This window comes from Gopherus evgoodei, chromosome 1 (assembly GCF_007399415.2).
Source record: "Gopherus evgoodei ecotype Sinaloan lineage chromosome 1, rGopEvg1_v1.p, whole genome shotgun sequence".
Lineage (NCBI taxonomy): Eukaryota > Metazoa > Chordata > Testudines > Testudinidae > Gopherus > Gopherus evgoodei.
In genome coordinates, this window is record NC_044322.1 from 271,812,598 (window position 1) to 271,838,442 (window position 25,845).

Sequence of the window (25,845 nt, forward strand, 5' to 3'; positions counted from 1 at the left end):
AATTATACATGTATGCAAATAGGATTAATACATTCAGTAGATCATAACCTTTATGGAGATATGTTACATGGCATATGTAGCACACTCTAACAAGAGTGATCAGTTAAGGTGAGCTATTACCAGCAGGAGAGAGAAAAACCAAAAAAAATTTAGTGGTTATCAAAATGGCCCATTTCCAGCAGTTGACAAGAAGGTGTGAGGAACAGTGTGTGTGTGTGTGGGGGGGCGGAATAAACATGGGGAAATAGTTTTACTTTGTGTAATATATAGAATATGCCCCTACTGTTCCTCATATATATATATATATATATATATATATATATATATATATTATATATATATATATATATATATATATATATGTGATCATGTCCCTCTGCCATGTACATTGGCCAAACAGGACAGTCTCTACGTAAAAGAATAAATGGACACAAATCAAAGGTCAAGAATTACAACATTAAAAAACCAGTCAGAGAACACTTCAACCTCCCTGATCACTCGATTACACACCTAAAAGTCATAATATTACCTCCCAAAAAATCAAAACCAGACTGAGAGACTGCTGAATTGGAATTAATTTGCAAAATGGACACCATTAAATTAGGCTTGAATAAAGACTGGGAGTGGATGAATCATTACACAAAGTAAAACTATTTCCCCATGTTTATTCTCCCCCACTGTTTCTCACACCTTCTTGTCAACTGCTGGAAATGGGACATTTTGATTACCTGTACCAAATGTTTTTTTTCCCCCCTCTCCTGGTAATAGCTCACCTTAACTGGTCCTCTCTTTACAGTATGGTAACACCCATTGTTTCATGTTCTCTGTGTGTGTGTATATACATATATCTTCCTACTGTATTTCCCACTGCATGAATCCAGTGGAGTGGGTTTTAGCCACGAAATCTTATGCTGAAATAAAGTTGTTAGTCTCTAAGGTGCCACAAGTACTCCTGTTCTTTTTGCCGATACAGACTAACACGGCTGCTGCTCTGAAACCTGTGGTAGAGAAGGATGTGAGGGGGGTTCACCTTTGCAGTGGTAAATAGCCTCCTGGGAGACCAGGAGGGAGGGAGAGCACATGCCTGGGCTCAACAGGGCACTGCTACCAAAAATCTCCAATTAGAGGTGCAGGGGCACACAGACACGTAAAGTGAAGCACCCATAGGGACACACATCTTGAAGAACCATTGTTACTGCACAAGGTGAGTAACTTCCTCTTGTCGTTACTAACAACACCCAAGAGTAATATAACAGAGATCAGAAAGGAAGGAGGAGATTTTCCCTCATTTTTATGGGTTGCACAGCATCTCTTGTGTAATCAGTTCACTGTTTCCCCTGGCTTTTGTGTGTGTGTGTGGGGGGGGTGTGCTTGGGCTAGATCAGTTACATATCAGTGGGGAGTTAAAAGCATTTCAGGAGATTTGTAATATCACAAACATTAGGAAGCTGCTTTTTAACTCAGTTTTTCAAAGAATTGATTGGATGTCTTGTGTCCCCCAGTGGGAACCTACCTGTTTAAAGTCTTAGTAAAACTGAGGGTATGGCTACATTTGGAATTTCAAAGCGGGCAGCGCTTCGAAGTGTGAGTGTAGTCAGAGCGGCAGCGCTGGGAGGGAGCTCTCCCAGTGCTGCATGTAAACCACATCCCTTACGGGTGTAGCGTGCAGCGCTGGGAGCTGTGCTCCCCGCGCTGCTGCCCTGATTACACTGACGCTTTACAGCGCTGTATCTTGCAGCGCTCAGGGGGGTGTTTTTTCACACCCCAGTTGCAGCGCTGTAAAGTGTGAGTGTAGCCAAGCCCTTAGTTTCTGGGAGGCAGATTTTTTCCATGAGCCTGTCGGCCAGGCTTCAGCACACTTCCTTTAGCTGTTGTGGTAGGATTTTTTAAACAATTCCTGCCCTTAGGAGCAATCTCATAATTTGCATGTAGACAGTGCCTAGTACAATGAGACCCAAATCTCAGTTAAGGCTTCAGGGTTGCTATCACAATACAAATATTTACATAACATGGGTATGTCTGTTGTACTTAAAGTACTGCACAGAATCTTTTCAGGGGGGATAAGGCAAAGCACCACAACAACACTGTATCATATGTATATGATATATATTACACTCATGCACTCACACACACTATGTCACAATCCGTCTTTTTGTTGTTACCAGCTAGTTGCTCCCCTTAACTTCACTGGCCAGGTGAGTTAGATGGGGGAGGGGTGAACCCAGGCTTCTGTCAATCCGTATTGATGCTCTGATGTTGACAAGATGAGACCGGGGTCCTCTGCAAGACACCTCACATTTATAGCAGCTTCCCTCTCATGCCAATCTCCATCAGATTCTGGGTCAGTTGGTCATCTGTGGCACTTCCTTCTGGGTGTTCTCTTAATGTTGCCATGTTTATTTTCAAAGAGGGTGTTTTCAAAAGAAGGTGCTCACTTCTAACTCTCAAGGCCGTCAATATGTCTGATCTTCAATGAGCCCACTTGACAAGTTTTATTGTTTTTAGGTCTGGCTTCCATCCCCTCTCCAACTGTTGTAGCTGTCTGGAGGTGCTTGCCTTTCAGGCTTGACTCATTAATTCAACAGGGCAATTGATTAAAAGGGGGGAGATCTTGTTCTGCTCCTAGGGAAAAGACATTTTTCTTCTACTTTAACTATCCTTAGGGGCTATAATATTATACCAAGGCTCAATACAAAGTTTCTGTATAAGGATTTGATACAAAGTTCCCATATCAAAGGACTTGACACAAAGTTGCATGAAAACAGCAGTCACACGGATAGACCCAATACAAGGTTATATGAAGAGGCATAATACAAAGTCCTATGAAAGTTATGTGAAGATGCTTAAGGCAGAGATTTATCTACATGTGTCTCATCTCGGCAACACACTGAGGGGCTTACACAAAGCACCTCACTGGCTGATCAGCTTCTTGGTATTGCAGCCCCACACCGTACCCTGGAGATTTGCCATTGCTCCATGGACTCTTCTTGCTCCAGTGTCATGGCCACATCTGTTTCTAATAAAGAGCTGCTGCCCAAGATCCTACAAACCCCAGCTGAGTCCTCAGGTTATGCTCTCTAGGACTGCAGTAAGCCAGCAGGTCAGCCCCCGCGTTTGCTGCTTCACATCAGTGTGATACTGTGCTCCAGCACAGTGTGTTTGTCCTTACTCTGTAGGTTTCTAGATCCTCTGAGCTGAATTGCCAGTCCCTCCCACTGGCATTTGGGGAGGTGGAAGTTACATTTATAGAGGTGGGAAGCCTAACTGCATTTGTCCCCACCTTGAATTCCCTTTTCCCACTGTGATAAATCTTCAAAATGTGTATTAACCAAATGTGCTATAACAGCTGAAGACTGGTAGAGAAATTACTGTGCTTATCTGAATGTCAGGATTAACTCTCACGATAAGTGATTTAATTTCCTGGATGCCATTTTGGAAAGGCTTGAGACTCAAATTCAAGCTGACTTGGGTTGTAATTGCTCTCCTTGTCTGCAAGGGCCTTCCCAACTTTACATAATCCATCTATGACAACAGAAATTAGAAATGGAAAAAAAAAATCTCAATTGATCCAGTCACTGCCCTGACTAGTACAGTGCCTCTTCAGTCTAATTTGTTTCCTGAAGTTCTGTACTCCTCCTCTTCTGCTAATTGAGGCTCTCTCTCCTGCTGGAGGAGATCCATCTTAACTATGCCTCTTACTCTAGCACTCAAGGGAATCTCTCCATCCTGCTTAGAAACATAGCTCACACTCTGCCTCTGTGCCCATTGCTTCCTCTAACTAGTAAGTCAGTGGACAGGTCCCTACAATGTGTACTGCTGTTGATTTTTCACACTTGTTTGCACATCCTCTCCCCCTGTAAGAATCCCATTGCTGTAACTGCTCTTGTATTGTGGAAAATTGTATGAACATGTAACATTACATTGTGGTTTTATTCCATGGTGAGATTTAAAGTATTCTTCTCCATTTCTCACTTACTGCTTTTATACTGTCTGACTCCAAGAGCAAAATAATTATTGCCAAGCAGCCATACAGAGTAGTATATCATACACATTATTTTTTGCATAGAAGATAGGAGCTTTGCCTAAACTAGGGAATCTTACCAAAATTTCTAGTTTAGTTCTACCAGTGTTAACGTTGCTAGGAACGAGAAGCTGCTGTCAACTTTTTATAGTTTTATCTATAACTAAGCTTGGTAGGATTCAACTTACATGTTTATCAATGATTAACAATTTATCACTTCACACACATCAATAGCAGTCTGTGAACGCCTGCTTCCTCATTTATTCTAACCATGAAAAGTCAATAGATAAACAAAGAAAGCTCAAAACCCATAATTTCATGTAACTGATTAAAAAAAAAGTCACACTTAAAAAAGAAATTGCTAAGGGTACATCTACACTACGGGATAATTCTGATTTTACATAAACCGGTTTTATAAAACAGATTGTATAAAGTCGAGTGCACGCGGCCACACTAAGCACATTAATTCAGCGGTGTGCGTCCATGGTCCGAGGCTAGCGTCGAATTCCGGAGCGTTGCACTGTGGATAGCTATTCCATCACTATCCCATAGTTCCTGTAGTCTCCCCCGCCCCTTAGAATTCTGGGTTGAGAGCCCAGTGGCTGATGAGGCAAAAATCATTGTTGCGGGTGGTTCTGGGTAAATGTCATCAGTCATTCCTTCCTCTGGGAAAGCAACGGCAGACAATAATTTCGTGCCCTTTTTCCCTGGATTGTCCTGGCAGACGCCGTAGCATGGCAAACACGGAGCCCGTTCAGCCTTTTTTTTTTTTACAATCACTGTATGTGTACTGGATGCCGCGGACAGAGGCAATACTCCAGCGCTACACAGCAGCATTCATTTGCTTTTACATACTAACAGAGATGGTTGCCAGTCATTCTGTACCATCTACTGCCAAGGTAATTTGGCAATGAGATGATGGTTATCTGTCCTTCTGTGTTGTCTGCTGCTATCATGGGTGCCCCTGGCTGAGGTTGGCCGGGGGCGCAAAAGCAAAACTGGGAATGACTCCCTGAGTCAATCCCTCCTTTATGGTTTCTAAAAATAGAGTCAGTCCTGCCTAGAATTTGGGGCAAGTGTACTAGAGAAGCAGTGTACCAGAGAGTACAGCTGCTCCGTGTCAGATCCCGCAGAAATGATGAGCTACATGCCATTCACAGGAGGTGTCCCTGCAACAACCCTACCCGTTGCTTCCCTCCTCCCCCAACCTTCCTGGGCTACCATGACCATTTGTGTCATGAAGTTATAAAGAATGCAGGAATAAGAAACAGTGACTTGTTAGTGAGATAAAATGAAGGGGAGGCAGCCTCCCGGTGCTATGACAGTCCAGGCAGGACATTAAGCAGTGCAGAGCGGAGGAGCCCAGCATCCCACTGCTATGATAGTCCAGGCAGTACAGAATCTTTTCTTTACACAGGAAAGGGAGGAGACTGATGGAGCTCAGCCCCCAGTTGCTATGATGAGGATGGTTACCAGCCGTTCTGTCCCATCTACTGGGAATGACCAGGAATCATTCCTATTTTTACCCAGGCGCCCCCAGTCGACCTCACCTGAGGCAAGCCAGGAGCACTCACGGGCTGATGGTGACAACGGATATCAGTCATATTGTACCGTCTGCCACCAGGGAGGGGAGAGGAGCAGATACTGCTCTTCACTGCTGCAGCATTGCGTCTACCAGCAGCATTCAGTAGACATAGGGTGACACTGAAAAAAGTCAAGAAACGACTTCTTTCCCTTTTCTTTCACGGGGGGGGGGAGGGAGGGAGTAAACTGATGAGCTATTCCCTGAACCACACTGGACAATGTGTTTGACCCTACAGGCATTGGGAGCTCAGCCAAGAATGCAAATACTTTTCGGAGACTGCTGGGGACTGTGGGATAGCTGGAGTCCTCAGTACCCCCTTCCTCCCTGAGCATCTGTTTGAGTCTCTGGCTTCCCGTTACGCTTGTCACGCAGCACTGTGTAGCCTGTAGATTTTTTTTTCAAACGCTTTGGCATTTCGTCTTCTGTAATAGAGCTCTGATAGAACAGATTTGTTTCCCCATACAGCGATCAGATTCAGTATCTCCCGTACGGTCCATGCTGGAGCTCTTTTTGGATTTGGGACTGCATTGCCACCCGTGCTGATCAGAGCTCCACGCTGGGCAAACAGGAAATGAAAATCAAAATTTCGCTGGGCTTTTCCTGTTTACCTGACCACTACATCCGAGCTGAGATTGCTGTCCATAGTGCTCACAGTGCTGCACTGTGGGATACCGTCCGGAGGCCAATACCATCGATTTGCGGCCACACTAACCCTAATCCGATATGGTAATACCAATTTTAGCACTACTCCTCTCGGGGAGGAGTACAGAAACCGATATAAAGAGCCTCGTAGTGTGGATGGGTATAGCGTTAAATCAGTTTAACGCTGCTAAAATTGGTTTAAACGCATAGTGTAGACCAGACCTAAGTGTGTCTGTAACCTGGTTCTGAGCAGCTCTCACTGACGCTATAGGCAGCTCAATACCAATGAATGCACTAAAGCTGAGTTATAAGAGCAGAATCTTTCAACTGCTGGTGTTGGAGGGATGAATGGAATTCAATGTTAAGATATGATTGTTCAGGGCTGTCCATGTTAGTGGCACTGGGCATAATGCGCCAGCTGTGGAAAGGGAGAACTGGTTCGCTAGCAAGTTGTTTTCTTCCAGGCCTTGGGCCATTTAGCTCAAGATGCATAGGCTGCAGCCACCCAGTCTGCAGTGCCTGGGTAAAGTGGAGATGGGGAGGAATGGGCAGATCTAGCTCAGGAATTAGGGGGTGCCCAGAAGCCCTCGGTGCTGACTAGAGCAGCCAGGAGGCGGATGTGAGCGAGCAGTAATAAGGGGAGACGAAGTGAGAGGCTCTGGAAATCGGATTTAACACCACGTCCCGTGTAGACAGGCCGTTGCGGGGCGGGACCCCTCGCTGGCAGCTGTTACCGGGCAGGGAGAGGAGCCGCTGCTGGGGGCGGGCAAAGCCCAGCAGGAGCCTCCAGGGAAAGCTGTAGGGAGCAGAGGCAGCGGGGCCTCGCTCCCGTCTCTGGCCGCGCACCGGGACTCTCCCTCGAGGACGGGGCACTGCGCCGTCCCCTGCCGCACTCACCTCCTGCCGTATTTCACGCTCGGAGGAGGACGAGGCTGTTTTACGACAGTCAGCGCGGCCACACTCTGCCCTTTCGACCTCCTGCCGAATTCCACACGGGGCGGGGGCCTCTCGCGCTCTTTCACGAGCCTGAGGTGCAGCCGGCGCATGCGGTTCCCGCGCTGTTAGCTGGGCCATGGCGGCGCTCGGCGCTGAGGAGGACGCGTTCGGCCGCTACCGCTCGCCGCTGGTGTCGCGCTACGCCAGCCCCGAGATGGGCTTCAACTTCAGCGAGAGGCGGAAGTTCGGCACGTGGCGGCGGCTCTGGCTCTACCTGGCCCAGGCGGAGAAGGTACCGGTGGGACCGAGCCCGGCCCCGGGACCTCTGCCCCGCGCGCTGTGGGGGGATCCCACGGGCCCAGCCCCACGGCCGGGGGTGCAGAAGCAGCTGCCAGGTCCGCCCCCGGGGGAGGGATGCGCGTTTGACAGAGGGGAAACTGAGGCACGCGGCGGTCCGGGGGCCCCGTGGCGGAGCCGGCGCTGCTGGCTGCTCGCCCGTGGCGCTGATCGCCGGACCCTGCTGCCGGGGGCGATGCGGCACGTGGAGGGGTTTTTTGGCCGCCCTTTAGCAACAGCGCGGTTGGAGTTCCCTGACTGGGGGGGCGAGGAAGGGGGAAAGCCCAGCCACGCTCCTGACCCGGGTGGGGGGGGGTGTCCGCTTGCCCCAGACTTTGGAGTCGGGTTAGAGGCCGAGAGCAGAATCTCCTAATCTCGCGGGATGGGATTAAGAGGAAACCAGCCTGTGGACTGGGAGGCGGGGTTGCTAACGCTGTAGCTGATTTTGGCAAGAGGGGGAAGTGGGATCCCAACCTGAGGAAAAGAGAAGGTGCCACAAAGGAGACCTTGGCTGACTGGGAAGGTGCAAGGAGAGAGAAGACAGATTCTGGTTTCCAGAGGTGGCTTTCTTCACCTTCACGCAACTTTGCAGCTAGGTCTGATTGTATACAAAACTCATGCAGGGAGCTAGTGGCTGAAGTTCAAATCCTTCTTTGTCATAATAAACTACAGAGGTATTGGCAAATGTAGTACATCATATGTGTCACAGTTAAAGTACATTGCCCACCCAGATTAAAACCCAAGATTGATCCTTACATTTCTCCGTTCTTTTGCTCTTCACTGTACAATCTGCTGCTAAGGTGATCTGCAAAGTGAGAAGGGGGAGAAATGGATTTATGCCCCGTTTTGCGTCTGTGTGCTGTATAAAGAAGGCCTGAATATTTTTTTTATGCTGATATTTTTAATTAGAAATCTAGGCAGGGAGAGTCTTTGATAACTGAAGAGCTAGTGAACAATGACTTGGCAAGGGAGAAGAAATTTTTATTTGGACTGTTTAACATATTTTTAACGTTATTTAATTTTGATGACTAGCATTTTAGTTTAAAGGAAGCCTTTATCAAAGATGCAGCACCTTCACCGTATCAGTTATTATGTTAGAGCTCACAATAAACATCCTTGCTGCCTCTCCTGGGTTCTCCAGCAAAAGCAGGAAGTCTTGATTATTCTTGACGTTTTTAAGCTAAGCAGAGAAAAACATAAACAAAAAACTCCTCTTTCAGGCCACCTGTGTACATCATTTAAAAAAAAAAGCAAAAAACGGCACAAGCCTAACTTCATATGTAGTTCTGTCCAGGTCATCCTCTGTAATGCAGCATGGTACCTTTCAGAAAAGAGGTTATTGACCAGACTACAAAGCTGTAACTTTTTGTTTTACCTACACTCCCCCTGAACTCTCCATTCCTCAGTGAAGTGAGTTTCATAAAGCTACTGTAAACAGTCCTTATGGAAGGAAAGAAGGGTTTTATCTTTTGAGCCCTTCTTCCATTAGTGATCTGCTTGCCTGCGAGGAGACTTGGAATATTCTAATGTTTAAAGTGTCCTCACCTTGGTGTAAATCTGTTCCATATGCAATCATTAAAGCAGTGGTCCCCAACATGGTGCCCGCGGGCGCCGTGGCGCCTGCCAGGGCATTTATGTGTGCCTGCCTAGTGCCCAGCAGGGGAGAGAAGCTGCAGCACCATGCCTGCTGGGGACAAAGAACTCAGGGGCTGCAGGCTGCGGGCACCCTCTGTCCTCCCAGCTTCTCTCCAGCTTCTCTCTGCACTGCCCAGAACTGGCGCAGAAAACCCGCAAAACAAAACAAAAAAAAATGCTCTGATTCTGCAGAATGGACAGAATGATGCCCCGTAGCATGTGCTGCCCCAGGCACGTGCTTGCTCCGCTGGTGCCTGGAGCCGACCCTGTAGGTGAGTAATTGTTGGCACCCGCCAAACTCTTCTGAAAACATGAATGTGCTAGTGGCCCAAAAAGTTTGGGGACCACTGCATTAAAGTGATCCTCAACCAATGGCTCTCATGGAGCCCATATTTCTGGGATTAGATGAGTCTTGGGCAGAGTGAACAGAATGCTTATCCCAGGAGCGCTTGCTACATTGCCCGATACAGACACGGAAGTACAGTGAAATTGAAAGAACAAAATGTTGATGCTAGGACCTGATCTTATCAGTTCAGGCATTTAGAACGTGGAAATTGAAGGAAGAGGAGACTTACTTCAGGCTTTTTGCTAGTAACCGTGAGGGGGAGTGGTTGGAAAAGACAGACTGTGCTGAATGGATTTGCAGAGAGCCAAGACATTAAATAATCATAAAAATGTAGGACCGAAAGGGACTTTAGTAGGTCACCTATTCCAGTTCTCTGCACTGAGGCAGGACTAAGTATTATCTGGACCAGCGGTTCTCAAACTTCATTGCATTATGCCCCCCTTCTGACAAAAATTACTACATGATTCCAGGATGGGGGACTGGAACCCAAGCCCACCCTATCCCTGCCACCCTGGGTGGGAGAGGGGACAAAGCTGAAGCCCAAGAGCATCTGTCCTGGACAGGGGGCATGTAACCTTAGCCCCCCTCCCAGGGTGGTGGAGCTCGGGCTTTGGCTTCGGCCCTAGGCCCCAGCAAATCTAACACCAGCCTTGGCAACCCCATTTAAATGGGGTTCCGACTCCAGTTTGGGGTCCTGACCCACAGTTTAAGAACCCCTGATCTAGACCATCCCTGACAGATACTTGTTTAAGCAGTTCTTAAAAACTTTAAATGACTGAGATTCTACAGTTTCCCTACATAATTTGTTCCAGTGCTTAACTACCCTTACAATTAGGAAGTGTTTCCTAATGTCTAACCTAAATCTCCCTTGCCTCAGTTTAAGCCCATTGCTTCTTGACTTGTCCTCAGTGGTTGAGGAGAACAATTTATCTCCTTCCTCTCTATAACAGCCTTTTATGTACTTTAAGACTGTTTTCATGCCCCCTCTGCCCCCAGTCTTCTCTTCTTTAGACTACACAAACCCAATTTTTTCAGTCTCCTCACAGGTAATGTTTTCTAGACTTTTAACCATTTTTGTCGCTCTCCTCTGGACTTTCTCCAGTTTATTCATATCTTTCCTGAAGTGTGGCGCCCAGAACTGGACACAGTGCTCCAGCGGAAGCCTTATCTATGCTGAGTAGAGTGGAAGAATTACTTCTCTTGTCTTGCTTGCAACAATCCTGCTAATACATCCCAAAATGATGTTTTTGGTTTTTTTGCAACATTATTTCATTGTTGGCTCATATTTAGTTTGTGATCCACTATAACCCCCAGATCTCTTTCTGCAGTACTCCCTCCTAGACAGTCATTGTCTGTTAGTCTATAAGGTGCCACAGGATTCTTTGCTGCCCTCCTACACAGTCATTTCCCAATTTGTATTTGTGCAATTGATTATTTCTGCCTAAGTGTAGTAACTTTGAATTTGTCCTTATTGAATTTCATCCTATTTAATTCAGACCATTTCTCCAGTTTTTCAAGATAATTTTGAATTCTAATCCTGTCCTCCAAACTGCTTGCAACTCCTCCCAGCTTGGTATAATCTGCAGACTTTATAAGAGTACTTTCTATACCATTATCCAAATCCTTTATGAAGGTATTAAATAGAACTGGACCCAGGACAGATCCCTGTGGAACTCTACTCGATATGCCCTTCCAACTTGATTGTGAACCTTTGATAACTATTCTCTGAGTACAGTTTTCCAGTCATTTTTGCACTTACCATATAGTAGGTTCACCCACCTTTTACCATCATGACCTAGCAAGCATATTTGTATTGATACATGACAAACACACTGGAACACAAAATTTGCAGTGGAGTTTTAGGTCAACACTCAAATCCTGTGGCTGTCTGTTGTTTTGTTCACTGTTATGGTGGCTCTCTAGTTTTGCAGGGCAGAGGATCGTTGCTCTAGAGCGGGGTAGTACATTATTTTTTTGTCAAGGTTCGAATTTCTTGGCCAAGGTATATCCAAGGTCCAGACTCCAGGGAGAGATTTTTCACACTCAATAACAATAATGACAATAATAACTAAATAAAAAAGATTTCATGGGCCATTCAAAAGTATCTGATGGTTTGGATTTGGCCTGCAGTCCACCTATTCACTACCCCTGTACTAGAGTGTGAACAGGCAATACACAGTCTCATTATCGTGGCCGCTTCTGCTCCTGGGACCGTGGCACTGCTTTATTGCCTCATCACCCCTTGAGGAGAGGGTGCCTACATCAAAATACATATGCATTAAAGGGGCACCTGAAGTGTCAGGTACTGGACATTGTCAAAGGTGAGATCCTAACGTCGACTGAATGAGCCAGTGGCTAGGGCCCTGTGAAATCCACGTTAATGAGAACACAGATGGAATCATGGAATCAAAACAATAGCACAGACTCCAGCGCTATATAAAAAATAGATGTTTGGCAGTAGAAAATGAAATAGGATATATGGAAGCTACCTACACAAATTTTATACAGTGTGAGAAGTTTCAAAGGCTCACATGTACACACACAATGAGAATGCTTTTTCGCCCTTCCCCACCACTGTAGATTAACTGACTTCCTTCAACACATGGTCTGCTGCTACTAGTGCGGTTTCTACTCCCCCTCCTTCCTGTGGTTCAGTACACGATTTAGCATGTCTAAAAGGCATTCTACAACTGGAAAACGCTCATCCAAAAAGCTAAGTAACAACATGCTGACACTAAAGGGAAGAGCTAGTCAGTCCCCTAATGACATCTATGAATCGGGCAGTATGATGTTCTGAAAATGCTGTCAACATACAATAGACTGGACCCAAAAAGATACCTGCAATGATCATCTAATTTCAAAGAAAATCTGAAGAATTGTTCCACATATGACTAGAATCATTGAGGTTCTCACTCTCTACAGAGAACAATTGCAGATTACGAAATTTGCAGATGCCAGATGGGAGTTCGTTGAAGTTTTTGTTGTGGTCTGTGCTGAGGCTGATATCCCGTTGGAAGAAATGATGACGCTTCAGTGTTTCCTCTTAAAATACTGCCGGAGGGATAGGGGAGAGGGAATTGCCTGAAAATGAGGTGGCACATTTGCAGATTAACCTGCTGTGTGTTTATCAGGAGCACATGATGGCATTGCTGGCCAAATCCATGGGGGAAAGATTTCTGTGGTGATCAACGAGACAACAAATATCCGAGAATGCAATGTGCTAAATATAGTCATAAGTTTTGTTTTTTTTTTTAAAGTATAATGACAGATCCTTTAAGTAGATGCTTTTTTATAATGTGTGTATTGACCTTTAGGAGAATGTATGTTATATTTTGAAAAGATTAACCACTTCTGTGATTTAAAGTACAGATAATTTAAGAAAAAACATTTAGGTTGCTATCACCCCTTAAAATTGTCCTAAAGAAAAGAAGTATCACATTAGAATTTCAGAGCTATTCTATAAAAATACTTATTTAATAATTTTATCAAGTACTTCATATTTATATGCATTTGGAAATTAAATTCTGTATTGCAGTGCACCTGTAATATTATGCCTATATAATATAATTAAAAAAACCCACCTTTTTAACATTAAATGATACTATAGTGGTTTTGAAGCTGGATTTTTTTCCATTACTGAATTTTAAGTTTAATGAAATCCTCCAGTAACAAACAAGTAGAAAAACAGAATACATCTTTTTTTCAGGTATTGAAGATCAGTACTATTTGATTGATGTTATAGTCGTGGAGAGCTGCAAGCATTCCACATTCTCGCAGGCTGTCCTGGTGTCAGTGAATAAGATCAGTTCACCCGCACTGATGTTTGGGCAGTTGTAACTGACAATGCAGTGTACTACATCAAAGCATACAGAGAAGCACTGACATGCATCATGCCCAACAGTGTACATGTGACACATCTGTGTCAGATAATCAATCTGATAAGTGAGACATGGTGCATTGTCACTTCTTTAGCAATGTGGCATCTTTCATTACTTGGATGAAATTTGCCTTCTTCAAAGAGTCAGCCAGAAAGTGAAGATGGGTTGCTTTTCTTAAGTCCAAAGATGATGTGCACACCATGAAGGTCCCCCCCGAAGCAGTACATATAAGATGGAATAGCTGGTTTCAGGCAGTAAAATATCATGCAGATCACATTGATCTCTACAAGAACTTTTGAAAAAAGAGATGTCACAGCGCAGGCTGATACAAACCTTTTGGCATTACTTAGCAGTCAGGAGAAATCAGACTTGCTGAAACTTAAGATGGCTTTCATATCTGAAGCTTTCCCCAAACTGATAACAGCCCTCACCGTCTTTGATAGTACCCACTTCCCACAGCTTTCAATGTTATGGAAGACATGGAGGTCTTACTTGTTTTCTGGAACTGAAAGACTCTTGGATGACTTCTCCATAAGAGAGAAGAGAAATAGCTTGGACAACTGGCATGAAACTTATCAGCTTGCTTTAACCAAATTCCAAACACTGGGATGTCCATCCAGCAAAAGATGTGTATCAACAGGCAGATTCCAGCCATGCAACAAAACACTGATCAGTACAGTAAGCTACCACCTTTTGCCCACTCCTCACCAGAACCATGTGAACCAATGGCTAGTGTTTCTGTGCAACACTCAGAATGAGCCCATCCCAGATCCACTGGATCTTTGTGCTCACTGGAAGGGTATGAAGGGACAAGTGCCTGGAGTAGCAGAGGTTGCCCTGCCTTACATCTTCCTCCCTGTCAGCTCTCTAGACGCAGCAAGAAGCTATAGTAAATGTAAAAATCTACTTACAGACAAGAGGGAATCGCTTTCTGAGGAAAACACTAAAAAGATAACAATAATGTACCACAGTGGAGATGTCTGCCGGAGATGGCAAAAATGTTATTTAAGTTTGTCCATTTATAATGCTACTCAGCGATAAACAGTTGATTGTGAAATTATCTAATCCAATTTGGAATTAATTTAAGCATTCTTTCAGACTATAGGAAGCTTGAAAGTAGCGAGTTTAATTTAGAATGGCAGCAGTGACTGCTGCAAGGATAGATTGTTTAGTGCATTATTTTTATTTTTTAATCAAATGTGATTTTAGTTAAATTGACACTGTTAAAGGCTCTTCTGTTGACTTCTTGTGTTACTGTACAGCAATGTCAGTTTGGTCATATGATCGAGTGCTACTTTTAAAAAGTGATTTAAAATGTTATTTTTACTGTGTAGTGTATATCTGCAGGATGTTTTGTTTAAATTGGAGGACTCCCAAACCTTGTACTTATGGGTTTCCCGGTCTTCCTTTCTCTCTGCCAGCTCTCCCTTTTTCTTCTGCCCTCTCAAAATAGAATTTTGTTTCCAGTGAGTAGGAGTTGTGTCCTGTGATATCTTGAGTACTCTGGCCCCACTGGGAGGAGGGAGACTGTTATTTTTATCCATGTGTTCACATTCCTGAGGAGTTACAGCCTTATGATGTCAGTCCTGGACTGGAAATGGAGTGGGAGTCAGCCACACTCAGCACTTGTTAGCTTGGTCATTGGTCAGTCGCAGACTGTTAGACACAATCACAAGCAATTTCCTCTGCACTTCATCGTGGGAGATGTATAGTATTTCTAGTTAGGTGCCTATAACAGAAGACACCTGATGGGGAAATGAAATGTGGGAAACGCAGATCTTTAAGAACACAGGACTGTTCAGAAAGCTCCAAGCAAGGACTTTCCCCACCAGCAGACTACTGTTGGGAATGTTAAAATGCCAATAATGATCCCAGGGACCCAGCCTGCCCTTTGTTAACATGGCTCATGAAACCGTACACCAGCCACCTCAACAGCACCTAGGAGTGCTTCAGCTTCAGGCTCAGGCTCAGTAGCTGCAGAAGACAGTTGAATGTGCCTTTAGTCGTTTGAAGGGTCGCAGGCATTATCTGCTTACAAGATTAGACTTCAGTGGAAAAAAATATCCCAATGGTTATAGCTTCCAGCTATGTGCTGCATGATATCAGTGAAGCAAAGGGGGAAAAGTTTACCCCAGGGTGGAGGGCAGAGATGGAGTGAATGGCTGTCTGCTGAATATGAACGGCCAGATACAAGGGCTATAAGAAGAGCTCAGCACGGTGCTGTATGGCTCAGGGAGGCTTTGAAAGACCATTTTAAGGGGGGCCAGAGTAGTGTGCGTTGCTCTACCTGGCCTTGCTCTTTTGCAGCCTGGTATGAATCTTGTAGTGAGTGCTGTGTGTGCAGTAATACAACACTGCCAGTGTACCTATTAATATTGTCTGAGAATGATGATGTAGGTTCTGTGACAAAATGAAGTAAAGGAAATTGGTGGGTGTCAGACATGCTCAGCAAAAGCCAGCATATGTTGTGAACTAATAAAGTTGATTTATGTTCCAGAAAACAGAATTTTATTCTACAGCACGAATCAGGGAAAAAAAAGTAGAACTTTATAGAACTTAATAAATTAAGGTAGTACAACTTATGAAGGGGAAAGAACAGTCAGGTACACATACACCAGCCATGTCTTTCACAATTGGTAGTGCTGTGTCCCTGATGCCATGTGGAATCTTGAGGGATGGTGTAAGGTGGTCTCAACATTGAGTTGTGTATGGGTTGCAGATGGTGGCGAGCCTGGGATTCTTGGACCTGCAGGTCTGCCAGAGTCTGCAGCATCTCTCTTTGTTGTCTGAGAAGCCCCATTATGTCCCGATGCATCTCCTTCTCCTTGTCCTGCTTGGGCTCCTGGGCCTTCCTCCTCTCCACTCTTTCCTTCTCCATGCTGTCATCCTTCAGGCCCTGGTCTCATTCTCTGATGCAGCACAGGCTTGCAGCAACTTCTGGAACATGTCATCCTGACTCGTTGTCTTTTTCCTCCTTATCTGGCCTAGATGTTTTACGGGTATGGAGGCTTTGTCTACACTACTTCACTTTTAGCGACACGGTTGTGCCACTGCAGCCATGCTTCTAAAAGGCGCGCAGTGCAGCTGCTGTTTGTCGGCAGGAGAAAGCTCTCATGCCAACAAAAAAGTCTGTCCCCCACGAGCAGCAGCAGCTTTGTCGCTCTCCTGCCAACAAAGCGCTGTTCACAGCGGCACCTTCCATCGGTAAAACTTTTGTCGTTCGGGAGGGTGTTGTTTTTTAACACCCTAAACAACAAAAGTTTTGTCGATGAAGTTCCAATGTAGACAAAGCCTCTGAAGGCTACAATACTAGCAGCTGCAGACACAACACACAGGGGTACCATTGTCAGTGTATTCACAACAGAAATCAAACCTTAGGATACTGAACTCACTCCCTTTGATCCACACAAGTTGTAAGTACTGCATTCTCACTTTTCCAGTCACAGCACCAGCCATTTTGAGTATGGTCTTCAGGAGGGAGGGGGTGGGGTTGTATAGGGCAATGGAACTGAATACTGACGCCATTTTCCACCAGCGGGGTGATTTTAGCTGATATCTCATTCCTGAAGATAACAGAGGCAGAGAGAGCAACAGCTGCTGCTGGAGTCTCAGTGCCCCCTGGGCCTATATGATGGTAACCTGTGTACTTCAGTGGTGCCTGCTGAAGTAATCACTGAGTGGGTGGAAAAGAGTCCTACCTCAGTGGAAGAAATAAGTTGTCCCTCCCCGGAAACCTTCAGTATTGGATTGTAGAGTACTTCCATGAAAGTTTCATCGAGATACCTACATAGGATTCATGGAACATCCCAGGGCACATAAAAAATCTGCTCTGTGTGCCCCCTCTTCCCTCAACTCTCGAGGGGAATGAAAAGCAGATGATAACACAACTCTCTTGGTTGTTTCACTAACTGTTCTACCACAAGTGAAAAAGTAAATCAACAGTTGTGTCCTGCTGTTTTGCGGGTTCCATCCCTGTAATTTCAAAGCAAATTGCATACTTAGCAGAGGCTCCTTCCCCTGCATCAATGTTGCCCATGCTCAACTGTTGGGACTAGCTGGAATCGAAACATGTCCTGGCTTGCTGGGCAGTTGGGACCTCCAGTTGCTTGTCCCCCAGACTCCTCCTCTTCTTCGACCACGTCCTCCTCCTCCTCTCTGTTCATAGCTGGGGCGCCTCTGATGTAGGCTCCTCCAGAGTATCCATGGAGCTCTTGGTGTTATACCAATTATATTAGACCAGTAAAAACCAGCAGGATCTTATTAAAGGCTACAAGACAAAGATGCCACATTTATTATGATAATTTGATTTATGACTAATAACTAATATCTTAATTCTTATATATATACACACACACACACACACATTCATCAGGTGTTCTGCAGCTGCTGCATAGTTACCAGTCCTGAAGATAGCTTAAGTTCATGGCTTGATTTTGCAGCTTGGGTTCGTAGTTTGTGGCGGCTAACTGGCCAGGAAAGCCGGGCACAAGGCCGAGCTGGATCTCTGTTAGGCAGGCACCGATGTTCTTCCATGTTGGCAGCAGAATGTTACCCAGGGCTTGTCTACATCAGAAAGTTGCAGCGCTGGTGAGGGAGTTACAGCGCTGCAACTTTGAAGGTGTACACATCTGCAGGGCATCACCAGCGCTGCAACTCCCTGTTTGCAGCGCTGGCCGTACTCCCGTTTTGTCTGGGGTGTAGAGGATCCAGCGCTGGTGATCCAGCGCTGGTAATCCAATGTAGACACTTACCAGCGCTTTTCTTGACCTCCGTGGAACGAGGAAGCCTCTGGTAATCAAGCTGGTCTCCTTTCCCGGTTTGCTCTCTCGTTCCCGGAACCCCGAGCAAGCAGGTCTCCTTCCCTGCGGTTTGCAGGGTGGCTCCGGGAACGCGAGAGCAAACCGCGGCGAAGCTGGTCTCCTTTCCCGGTTTGCTCTCTCGTTCCCCGAAGCGCCGAGCAAGCGGTTCTCCTTCCCTGCGGTTTGCAGGGTGGCTCCGGGAACGCGAGAGCAAACCGCGGCGAAGCTGGTCTCCTTTCCCGGTTTGCTCTCTCGTTCCCGGAGCTACCCTGCAAACCGCAGGGAAGGAGAACCGCTTGCTCGGCGGTTCGGGGAACGAGAGAGCAAACCGGGAAAGGAGACCAGCTTCGCCGCGGTTTGCTCTCTCGTTCCCGGAGCCACCCTGCAAACCGCAGGGAAGGAGAACCGCTTGCTCGGCGGTTCGGGGAACGAGAGTGCAAACCGGGAAAGGAGACCAGCTTCGCCGCGGTTTGCTCTCGCGTTCCCGGAGCCACCCTGCAAACCGCAAACCGCGGCTAAGCTGGTCTCCTTCCCCGGCTTGCTCTCTCGTTCCCGGAACCCCGAGCAAGCAGGTCTCCTTCCCTGCGGTTTGCAGGGTGGCTCCGGGAACGCGAGAGCAAGCCGCGGCGAAGCTGGTCTCCTTCCCCGGCTTGCTCTCTCGTTCCCGGAACCCCGAGCAAGCAGGTCTCCTTCCCTGCGGTTTGCAGGGTGGCTCCGGGAACGCGAGAGCAAGCCGCGGCGAAGCTGGTCTCCTTCCCCGGCTTGCTCTCTCGTTCCCGGAACCCCGAGCAAGCAGGTCTCCTTCCCTGCGGTTTGCAGGGTGGCTCCGGGAACGCGAGAGCAAACCGCGGCGAAGCTGGTCTCCTTCCCCGGTTTGCTCTCGCGTTCCCGGAGCCCCCCTTGAAGCCGCCCAACAGCGCTGCAGTGTGGCCACATCTAACACCACTTGCAGCGCTGGTTGCTGTAAGTGTGGCCACTCTGCAGCGCTGGCCCTATACAGCTGTACTAATACAGCTGTAACAACCAGCGCTGCAAAATTTTAGATGTAGACATGGCCCCAGAGTCTCTCATCTCACCCTTCTTTTTTATAGGCTTTTAGTCTGGATTCAAAGTCTATAGGTCTTGCTGTGTCACGCTGCCTCTGGGTTTAGATTGATCACCCATCAGTTGCAGGCGTGACTTTCAGCCTTGAACCTGGCTTTGATCTTCCTTCTGTTGTTCTGTTGTCCTTTTCTTTTTAGGGTGGATGCTTCTTACTTTGTTTAGGGCTGTTGTCTAGGTCTTCAGCCGTTGGTATTTGAACTTTATCTCATCAGGACAGGCTGGGGCTGGAGGTTGATTCCGTCATTCATACATACCTCATTCACACATCTAAACTAAACTAATAAGATTACAGCAGGGTTTGCAAAAATGAAGGTTGGAGGAAGCTTTTACAGAATGGCGTGAGTGTTTTAAAATGGCGTTTGAATTACAATATGGAACAGAAGTTACAGTGTAGGCAGGTGTAGTGAATGGTGAACAGAAGTTACATTAATAAAGTAAACAATTAAAAACAATTTCATTTATCAGTTCTACATTGGGGTCTCCTCCGAGGAAGGCGTGCAGCTCTTTGTAGAAGAGTCAGCTCTGTGACTCTGCACCTGATCAATTGTTAGCCTTCTTTGTCTTCTGGTATGCCTGCTGTAGCTCCTTGGCTTTCATGCAGCACTACTGGTGGTCCCTCTTGTAGGCTTTCTCCATGCCTTGAGCAATCTGCTTGTAGATGTCGACATTTCTACAGCTAGATCAGAGCTGTGTTTGCACAGCCTCTTCTCCCCACAGACCCAGGAGATCCAATACCACCTGTGTACTCCAGCCAGGAGCGCATCTGCAGCATATAGCCAGCATGTGTGGTTGCACACAACAATGGAGAGCTGCTTGGTGTGCTCACCAAGCCAGGCAACCAGTAAAAGGAATTTCAAAAATTGGCAGGGCTTTAAACGTCATGGGTGGCTTCCTGTCCATTGAGCCCCTGGGCAGCGGAGTTCACAACAGTGACCAGAGCAGTCATTGTGGGGCAGCTCCGGGAGGCAAGTAACAGTTGCTGTAAGTAATACAGTGTCTACATTGACACTGCATTGACTGAACTACATTGATCTTGACTCTACACTGGTTGGAGAGGTGGTGTTAAGTTGGCATAGCAGAGCAGTTAAGCTAGTGGGAACAAAATTTAAGTATATAGACATGCACAGCTAGGTTGATGTAAGCTGCCATGTGTCCACCTCCCCATGACACCATCTGTACTGCTGCAGAGCCATGGAGGAGAAGTATCATGATGTTTGTGGTTGTGCAACAGCAGTGTTTGACATGGCACTGCCCTTATCTTGAGTGCTTTTTTGTAGCAATTGTAACTGTTTCCTGAGGTTTGGTTCTCTCCTCTCTGTGGGGCTGTCTCTGCTCTCATACCATGACTGGCTTTTCCACATGGGTCAGATATTTAAGAGCACAAGAATCTGTTGGATGGATCTTTCCTATAACTATTTCTGGAGATGGGACTTGAATAGCAGTGTTCCCTAGTAGAGTAAAATATACCAGTGATATTAGCTTATTATTGCATCATATTGCTTACAGAATTATCTCTGTGCTATGGTGCAGAGTTATGGCCATGTAGCCATATGTCTTGGTGACAGCACTGTGGGGCCAAGTGCCTTTCTTGTTGGGTCTGGATACTCAAGATTCTATTGCCCTTCCTGAAGCATATTGTTTTTAGTTTCATTTTGGTAGTAATTAGCTAATGGGTTCTCCAGGAAATCCCTCTGTCTCTCCAGCTCTCCTGTCTGAGTGCAATAATACTAGATCCCCATATCTCAAAACGCTTCAGCCAATTGGTTTCCTTCTCCTGGAAAGAAAAACGCTTTTAAAATGCTGTCGTCTTGTATGATATTCTGGTCCTTCTCCGTATTGGCAATTCCTTCAAACTTTGTGTCATCTGCAAATTTTATTAGCACACTTCCATTTTTTGTGCCAATGTTATTAATAAAAATGTTAAATAAGATTGTTCCCAAGAGTGATCCCTGAAGAGCTCCACTCCAGCCTGACAGTTCACCTTTCATATGACTTGTTGTAGTTCCCTATTTAGCTAGTTCCTTATCCACCTTTCAATTCTCATATTAATCCCCATCTTCTCCAGTTTAACTAATAATTTCCCAGGAAAAAATTTACTGAAATCCAGATAGATTAGAACTATTGCATTTCCTTTGTTGAAAAAAAATAATCAGTTATCTTCTTAGAAATCAGATTGGGCTGGCATGATCTACCTTTTGTAAAACCATGTTGTATTTTATCCCAACTGCCATTTACCTCTATGTCCTTAGCTACTTTGTCTTTCAAAATTTGTTCCAAAACCTTGCATACAATTGAGGCCAAACTAACAGGCCAGTAGTTTCCTTGTCATATTTTCCCCCTTTCTTAAAAATGGGTACTTTTTATTAGGAGTTCTCCAGTCACAGGGTACAACTCCTGAGTTTATAGATTCGTTAAAAAATCTTGCTATTGGGTTTAATTTTGTGTGCCAGTTCCTTAAATATTCTTGGATGGAGATTATCTGGGCCCCCGAGTTTAGTCCCATTAAATTGTTTGAATTTGACTTCCACCTCAGATGTGTCAATTTCTACTTCCATGTCCTCATTTTCATTAGTCACCCAGCTACTATTCCTAAGATCCTCATTACCCTTATTAAAAACTGAGGCAAAGTATTGTGTTGGGCCATGCCTAGATTATCTTTAATCTCCACCCCATCCTCAGTGTTTAGCAGTCCCACTTCTTTGTTTTCTTTTTATTTATATGGCTATAGAACCTCTTACTGTAGGTTGAATTTCCTTTACAAGGTCCAACTCTGCTTGTCTTTGGTAGTTCTCACTTTTTCTCTGTACTTTCTGACCTCCAGCAGGTATCTTTCCCTGCTGATCCATCCCATCTTTCATTCTTGTAGGCTTCTGCTTTCTCCTAATCTGTTTGAGATCCTTGCTCATCCATCTTGGTTTGCATCCCTTCCTTACGAATTTTGTTCCTTTTTTGGGATGCAGGCTTCAGTTTCCGCAACTTTGACTTAAAGTAATTCCAAGTTATTTCCTTCCTTCCCTCCCTGCTGCTGCCCTGCCACAGATCCATTTCTGTCCTGTCCCAGCTCTCCCACTGCAGTCCTTTCCTTCCTCTCAGTCCTTCACCAGGAGCAGAGCTTGATGCATCCTCAGGCAGAGCATCATCCACTATCAGCAGCTCCTCCTAACACTTCAAACTTCTCTGTTTAGTGCCTCCATGCAAACCAGTTGTGAGTTCTTGTTGTGACTCCAGGTCCACAATCTTTTGCTGCCCCAAAGTGTTGTGGGATTTGGATGAGTCCCAATCTGTGGATGGATTTTGGGTCCCAGATGGGAAAGGTTGAAAACCATTGAACTCAAAATACAGTGTCTGAGCAGTGAGGCTGAGTTATTGTTGGTCTCAAATCCTTATCTTTTGATTATCCTGAGATGTGTTTAATCCAGCACTGGCATTGAGAATTTAGTGTATTTTGTTGCATTAATTCTCTCACCAAAAGGAGAGAGCTGCAGGACAGTGCCAGCAGGTGCCATTTTGCATAAAAATGGAAGTACTGTTAAATTAGGAGAAACTATCTTCTTGACCTTGATAACTTGCACAATTCCATGTTTATGAGATTTGTACAAAAGCATAATTGTGTAGACCAGACAATAAGGAATATAGCAAAATACTGTCTGCCAGCTCAGACTGTGGGAATTGCACTTTTGCACAATTGAAACACACTGTTATTTGTGCACATGTGCAAACACCTAGCTTTAAACCTTTAACTTTAAAGGAATGGTATCCCATTGCCAATTAGTCAGTTTTGTGGATTCCTGCTAACTCTTGTGGTTTATTACATTTTCCCATTTTAATTTTCGCCTGTTGCTGTATGGAAGATGCTCACAAACAGAATGGGAATCTAACTGCCTAATTGTACCTCTTTAAATTATAATAATCTAAGGTATTACTTGTAAAACATAGTAGGTAAAATAACTTTTCAAACAAGTGTAATTTTTTTCAGTAGCTGTCCCTCTAAAATGACTTCCATATTTTTTTTAAGCACAGCCTAGTGGCTGTTCCACATGGAATACTAACTGTTTGCGTCTTAAATCTGCTACTCCAGTTTTATATAAATTAAATGTGGGGGGAGGAAAGTGTAGCAATATTTTTTTTCAAGTGGCAAATGTGTGCTGTTTACCTCACTTGTCTAAGTCAAGTGACTGAATTGATTTACCCCAACTTCTGCGACATTTTAATTTTGAGCTAAGATGAGGTCTATGAAGGAAAAAAATTCAGAAAGTTACAAGCAACAGAAAATAGAGGGCTTGGTACTTACATAAAGCAAAGGTTCCCAAACTGTGGACAACTGATGATCTGCAGAGTTTTGCTGGCAGGTTCACATGGTAGTGCTTCTCCTTTCCAGCCACTAAACTGCGTCAGGAGAAGCTCTAATACATTACTTTCCTGAAAGTGCTTTTCCATGGACACAATTTCTGCTGTTGTCACAAGGATGTTAGTGTAATTGTAGCTCAGAGGGGAATGATGATCAAGAGACGCTAATATATAGGCTACCCTATTGAAAAAGTTAGTTCAGGGGTTCTCAAAATCATTTGCTACTACAGTCCCATCACCTGGCCTTTCACGCACAGGAATCTCTAATTGGCAGTAATCCAAGAGGAGTTATATGGGGCTAAAGTGTGTGTTGCTTCTGTCTCCACCTGTCTGGGCTCTTTCTGTCAGAAGGAGATAGCTTTTTTGTGTTCGTGGTTTTTTTTTTTTTTCCCTTCAGTCACTGGGACTGCCTATCACAGATGAGCAAATCCAAGAGATGGAAGCAAACCTGGATAACATAGACTTCAAGATGGCAGCTGAGGAGGAGAAGAGGTTGCGTCATGATGTGATGGCTCACGTGCATACCTTTGCCCACTGTTGTCCAAAAGCTGCTGCTATCATTCATCTTGGAGCCACTTCCTGCTATGTGGGCGATAACACGGTAAAATAATACCGCGTTTGTTCTCTAGAGAGCTGCACCGAACTCACCAAATGCTGCTCTCTTGATAGTTTAAAATAAACTTACTTTTACAAATAAAATCTCCAAATAGAATTTTTTTAAAGTTTATTTAATTTTACTTCTGAAGTTAATTCCCCCTGTCCCAGTCTCGCTACAGACTATTTTAGTCAGTGCTGGCTGGAGTTCTAGTTCTCCTAAACACACTGACAGCTGCAGAGCAATGCTGCACTCTTTTTGGCATGAAGCAAGATCCATCCTCAAACAGCAGCACTTACTAAGCCCTGCTTGTGTGTCATCTGTTGCTTTAAACTAGGGAAACTCACAATCATGTGAGTTGCGCAAAGAAAAAAAGTGCGTGACCTGTTGGTCATGCCAGTTGGTCACCAGTTCACTGATTTGAGAAATCAAGGCCACTTTTAACATATGCAGATCATGAGCTTTCAATTGTTGTATGGAAAATCTGGATTGTTTCAGTAGGAGAAAAGCTATTCAGGGTCAATAGAATGGATAAGAATCTTGTATAACCCCCCCCACCCCCCACACAAACACACAATGTCCTGCTCTTCAGTATTTGCTTCTGTCAAGGGTTGGGGAATGGCCTGTACAAAACTAATACAAAATAGTGTTATTCCCCAGCATGTTGCTGTCTTCCCCAACCCCTCCCAAACTCATCATGCCCACTGTTGTTCCTTTTGTTCGACGAAACCTGGTAGTGTACTTTTGCTCTTCTCCTATGGCAGTCCTGCATTTTGCCAGGACTTGAGCAGGTTGGCCGCTGCTTTTCCCATGCCATTTGGACTCAGCTATATTTGATTGGACCAGAAAGGGGTAAAGGAAAGCTCTGCCAGGCCTGCCAGTCTTTTTGAAGTGAAGTCTTGAAACAGCCCTATAGATCTGTGGCAAACAGTGCCTGCACTTCCATGTGGGGCCATTAGGATTTAGTCCCATCCCCTTGGCGCACTGGGAACTCTACAGAAGCATGATTCCCACCCAAGAGGATTTGAACAGGTTTCATGTTGCTCTTCAGGACCCCTTCTGGCTGATATAGAATCAATGACATTGATGGGCCCTGACAAATATCCAGTCCTTCTTGGCTTAAAGAAGGTCCCCCTGTTACAGCATTTTGATTCAGGAAAGAGAGAGTTTTAGGATGAGAAATGGAGAGGCTCTTTCTTAGAGATTCCTTGGGAGGGAAGAGCAGTTTAATTATCCATGGCAGCTGTGTGTTCAGAGAAGCTAGAACCTCTCCCTCCCACAAATGAGAAAGAGGAGTGAGCAGATGGCTCTCAAGCAGAGTTGAACTGAGATTTCTTTACTCATTCCTTCCAGGACCTGATTGTTCTCCGTGATGGTTTTAACCTGCTGCTACCCAAGGTGAGAGAGAGGTTGTGTGTGCAGCATCTTGCAGGTGGACACAGCTGATGGCCTCTGGGTGAATGATGTTTATCTTAGTTGGTCTCTGGGTAGATGCTGGTAGGGTGACCAGACAGCAAGTGTGAAAAATCTGGACAGGGAGTTGGGGGTAATAGGAGCCTAGATAAGAAGAAGACCCAAAAATTGGGACTGTCCCTGTAAAATCAGGACATCTGGTCACCCT

At 45.2% G+C, this 25,845-nt stretch overlaps 1 protein-coding gene across 3 annotated transcripts in view; it reads left to right on the plus strand.

Annotated features, from left to right (window-relative positions):
• Positions 1-7,257: 7,257 nt before the first annotated feature.
• Positions 7,258-25,845, plus strand: part of ADSL (adenylosuccinate lyase) — a 44,704-nt gene continuing 26,116 nt past the window's right edge. The window contains exons 1-3 of one of the 3 annotated variants that reach the window (XM_030546925.1): positions 7,258-7,476; positions 24,027-24,230; positions 25,578-25,622. In XM_030546925.1, the coding sequence (XP_030402785.1) occupies positions 7,321-7,476; positions 24,027-24,230; positions 25,578-25,622 (405 nt within the window). In that variant the 5' untranslated portion in view covers positions 7,258-7,320. Of the gene's footprint in view, positions 7,477-7,522; positions 7,580-24,026; positions 24,231-25,577; positions 25,623-25,845 lie in introns of those variants that run through there. The other 2 variants (XM_030546915.1, XM_030546932.1) reach the window with 2 other exon arrangements.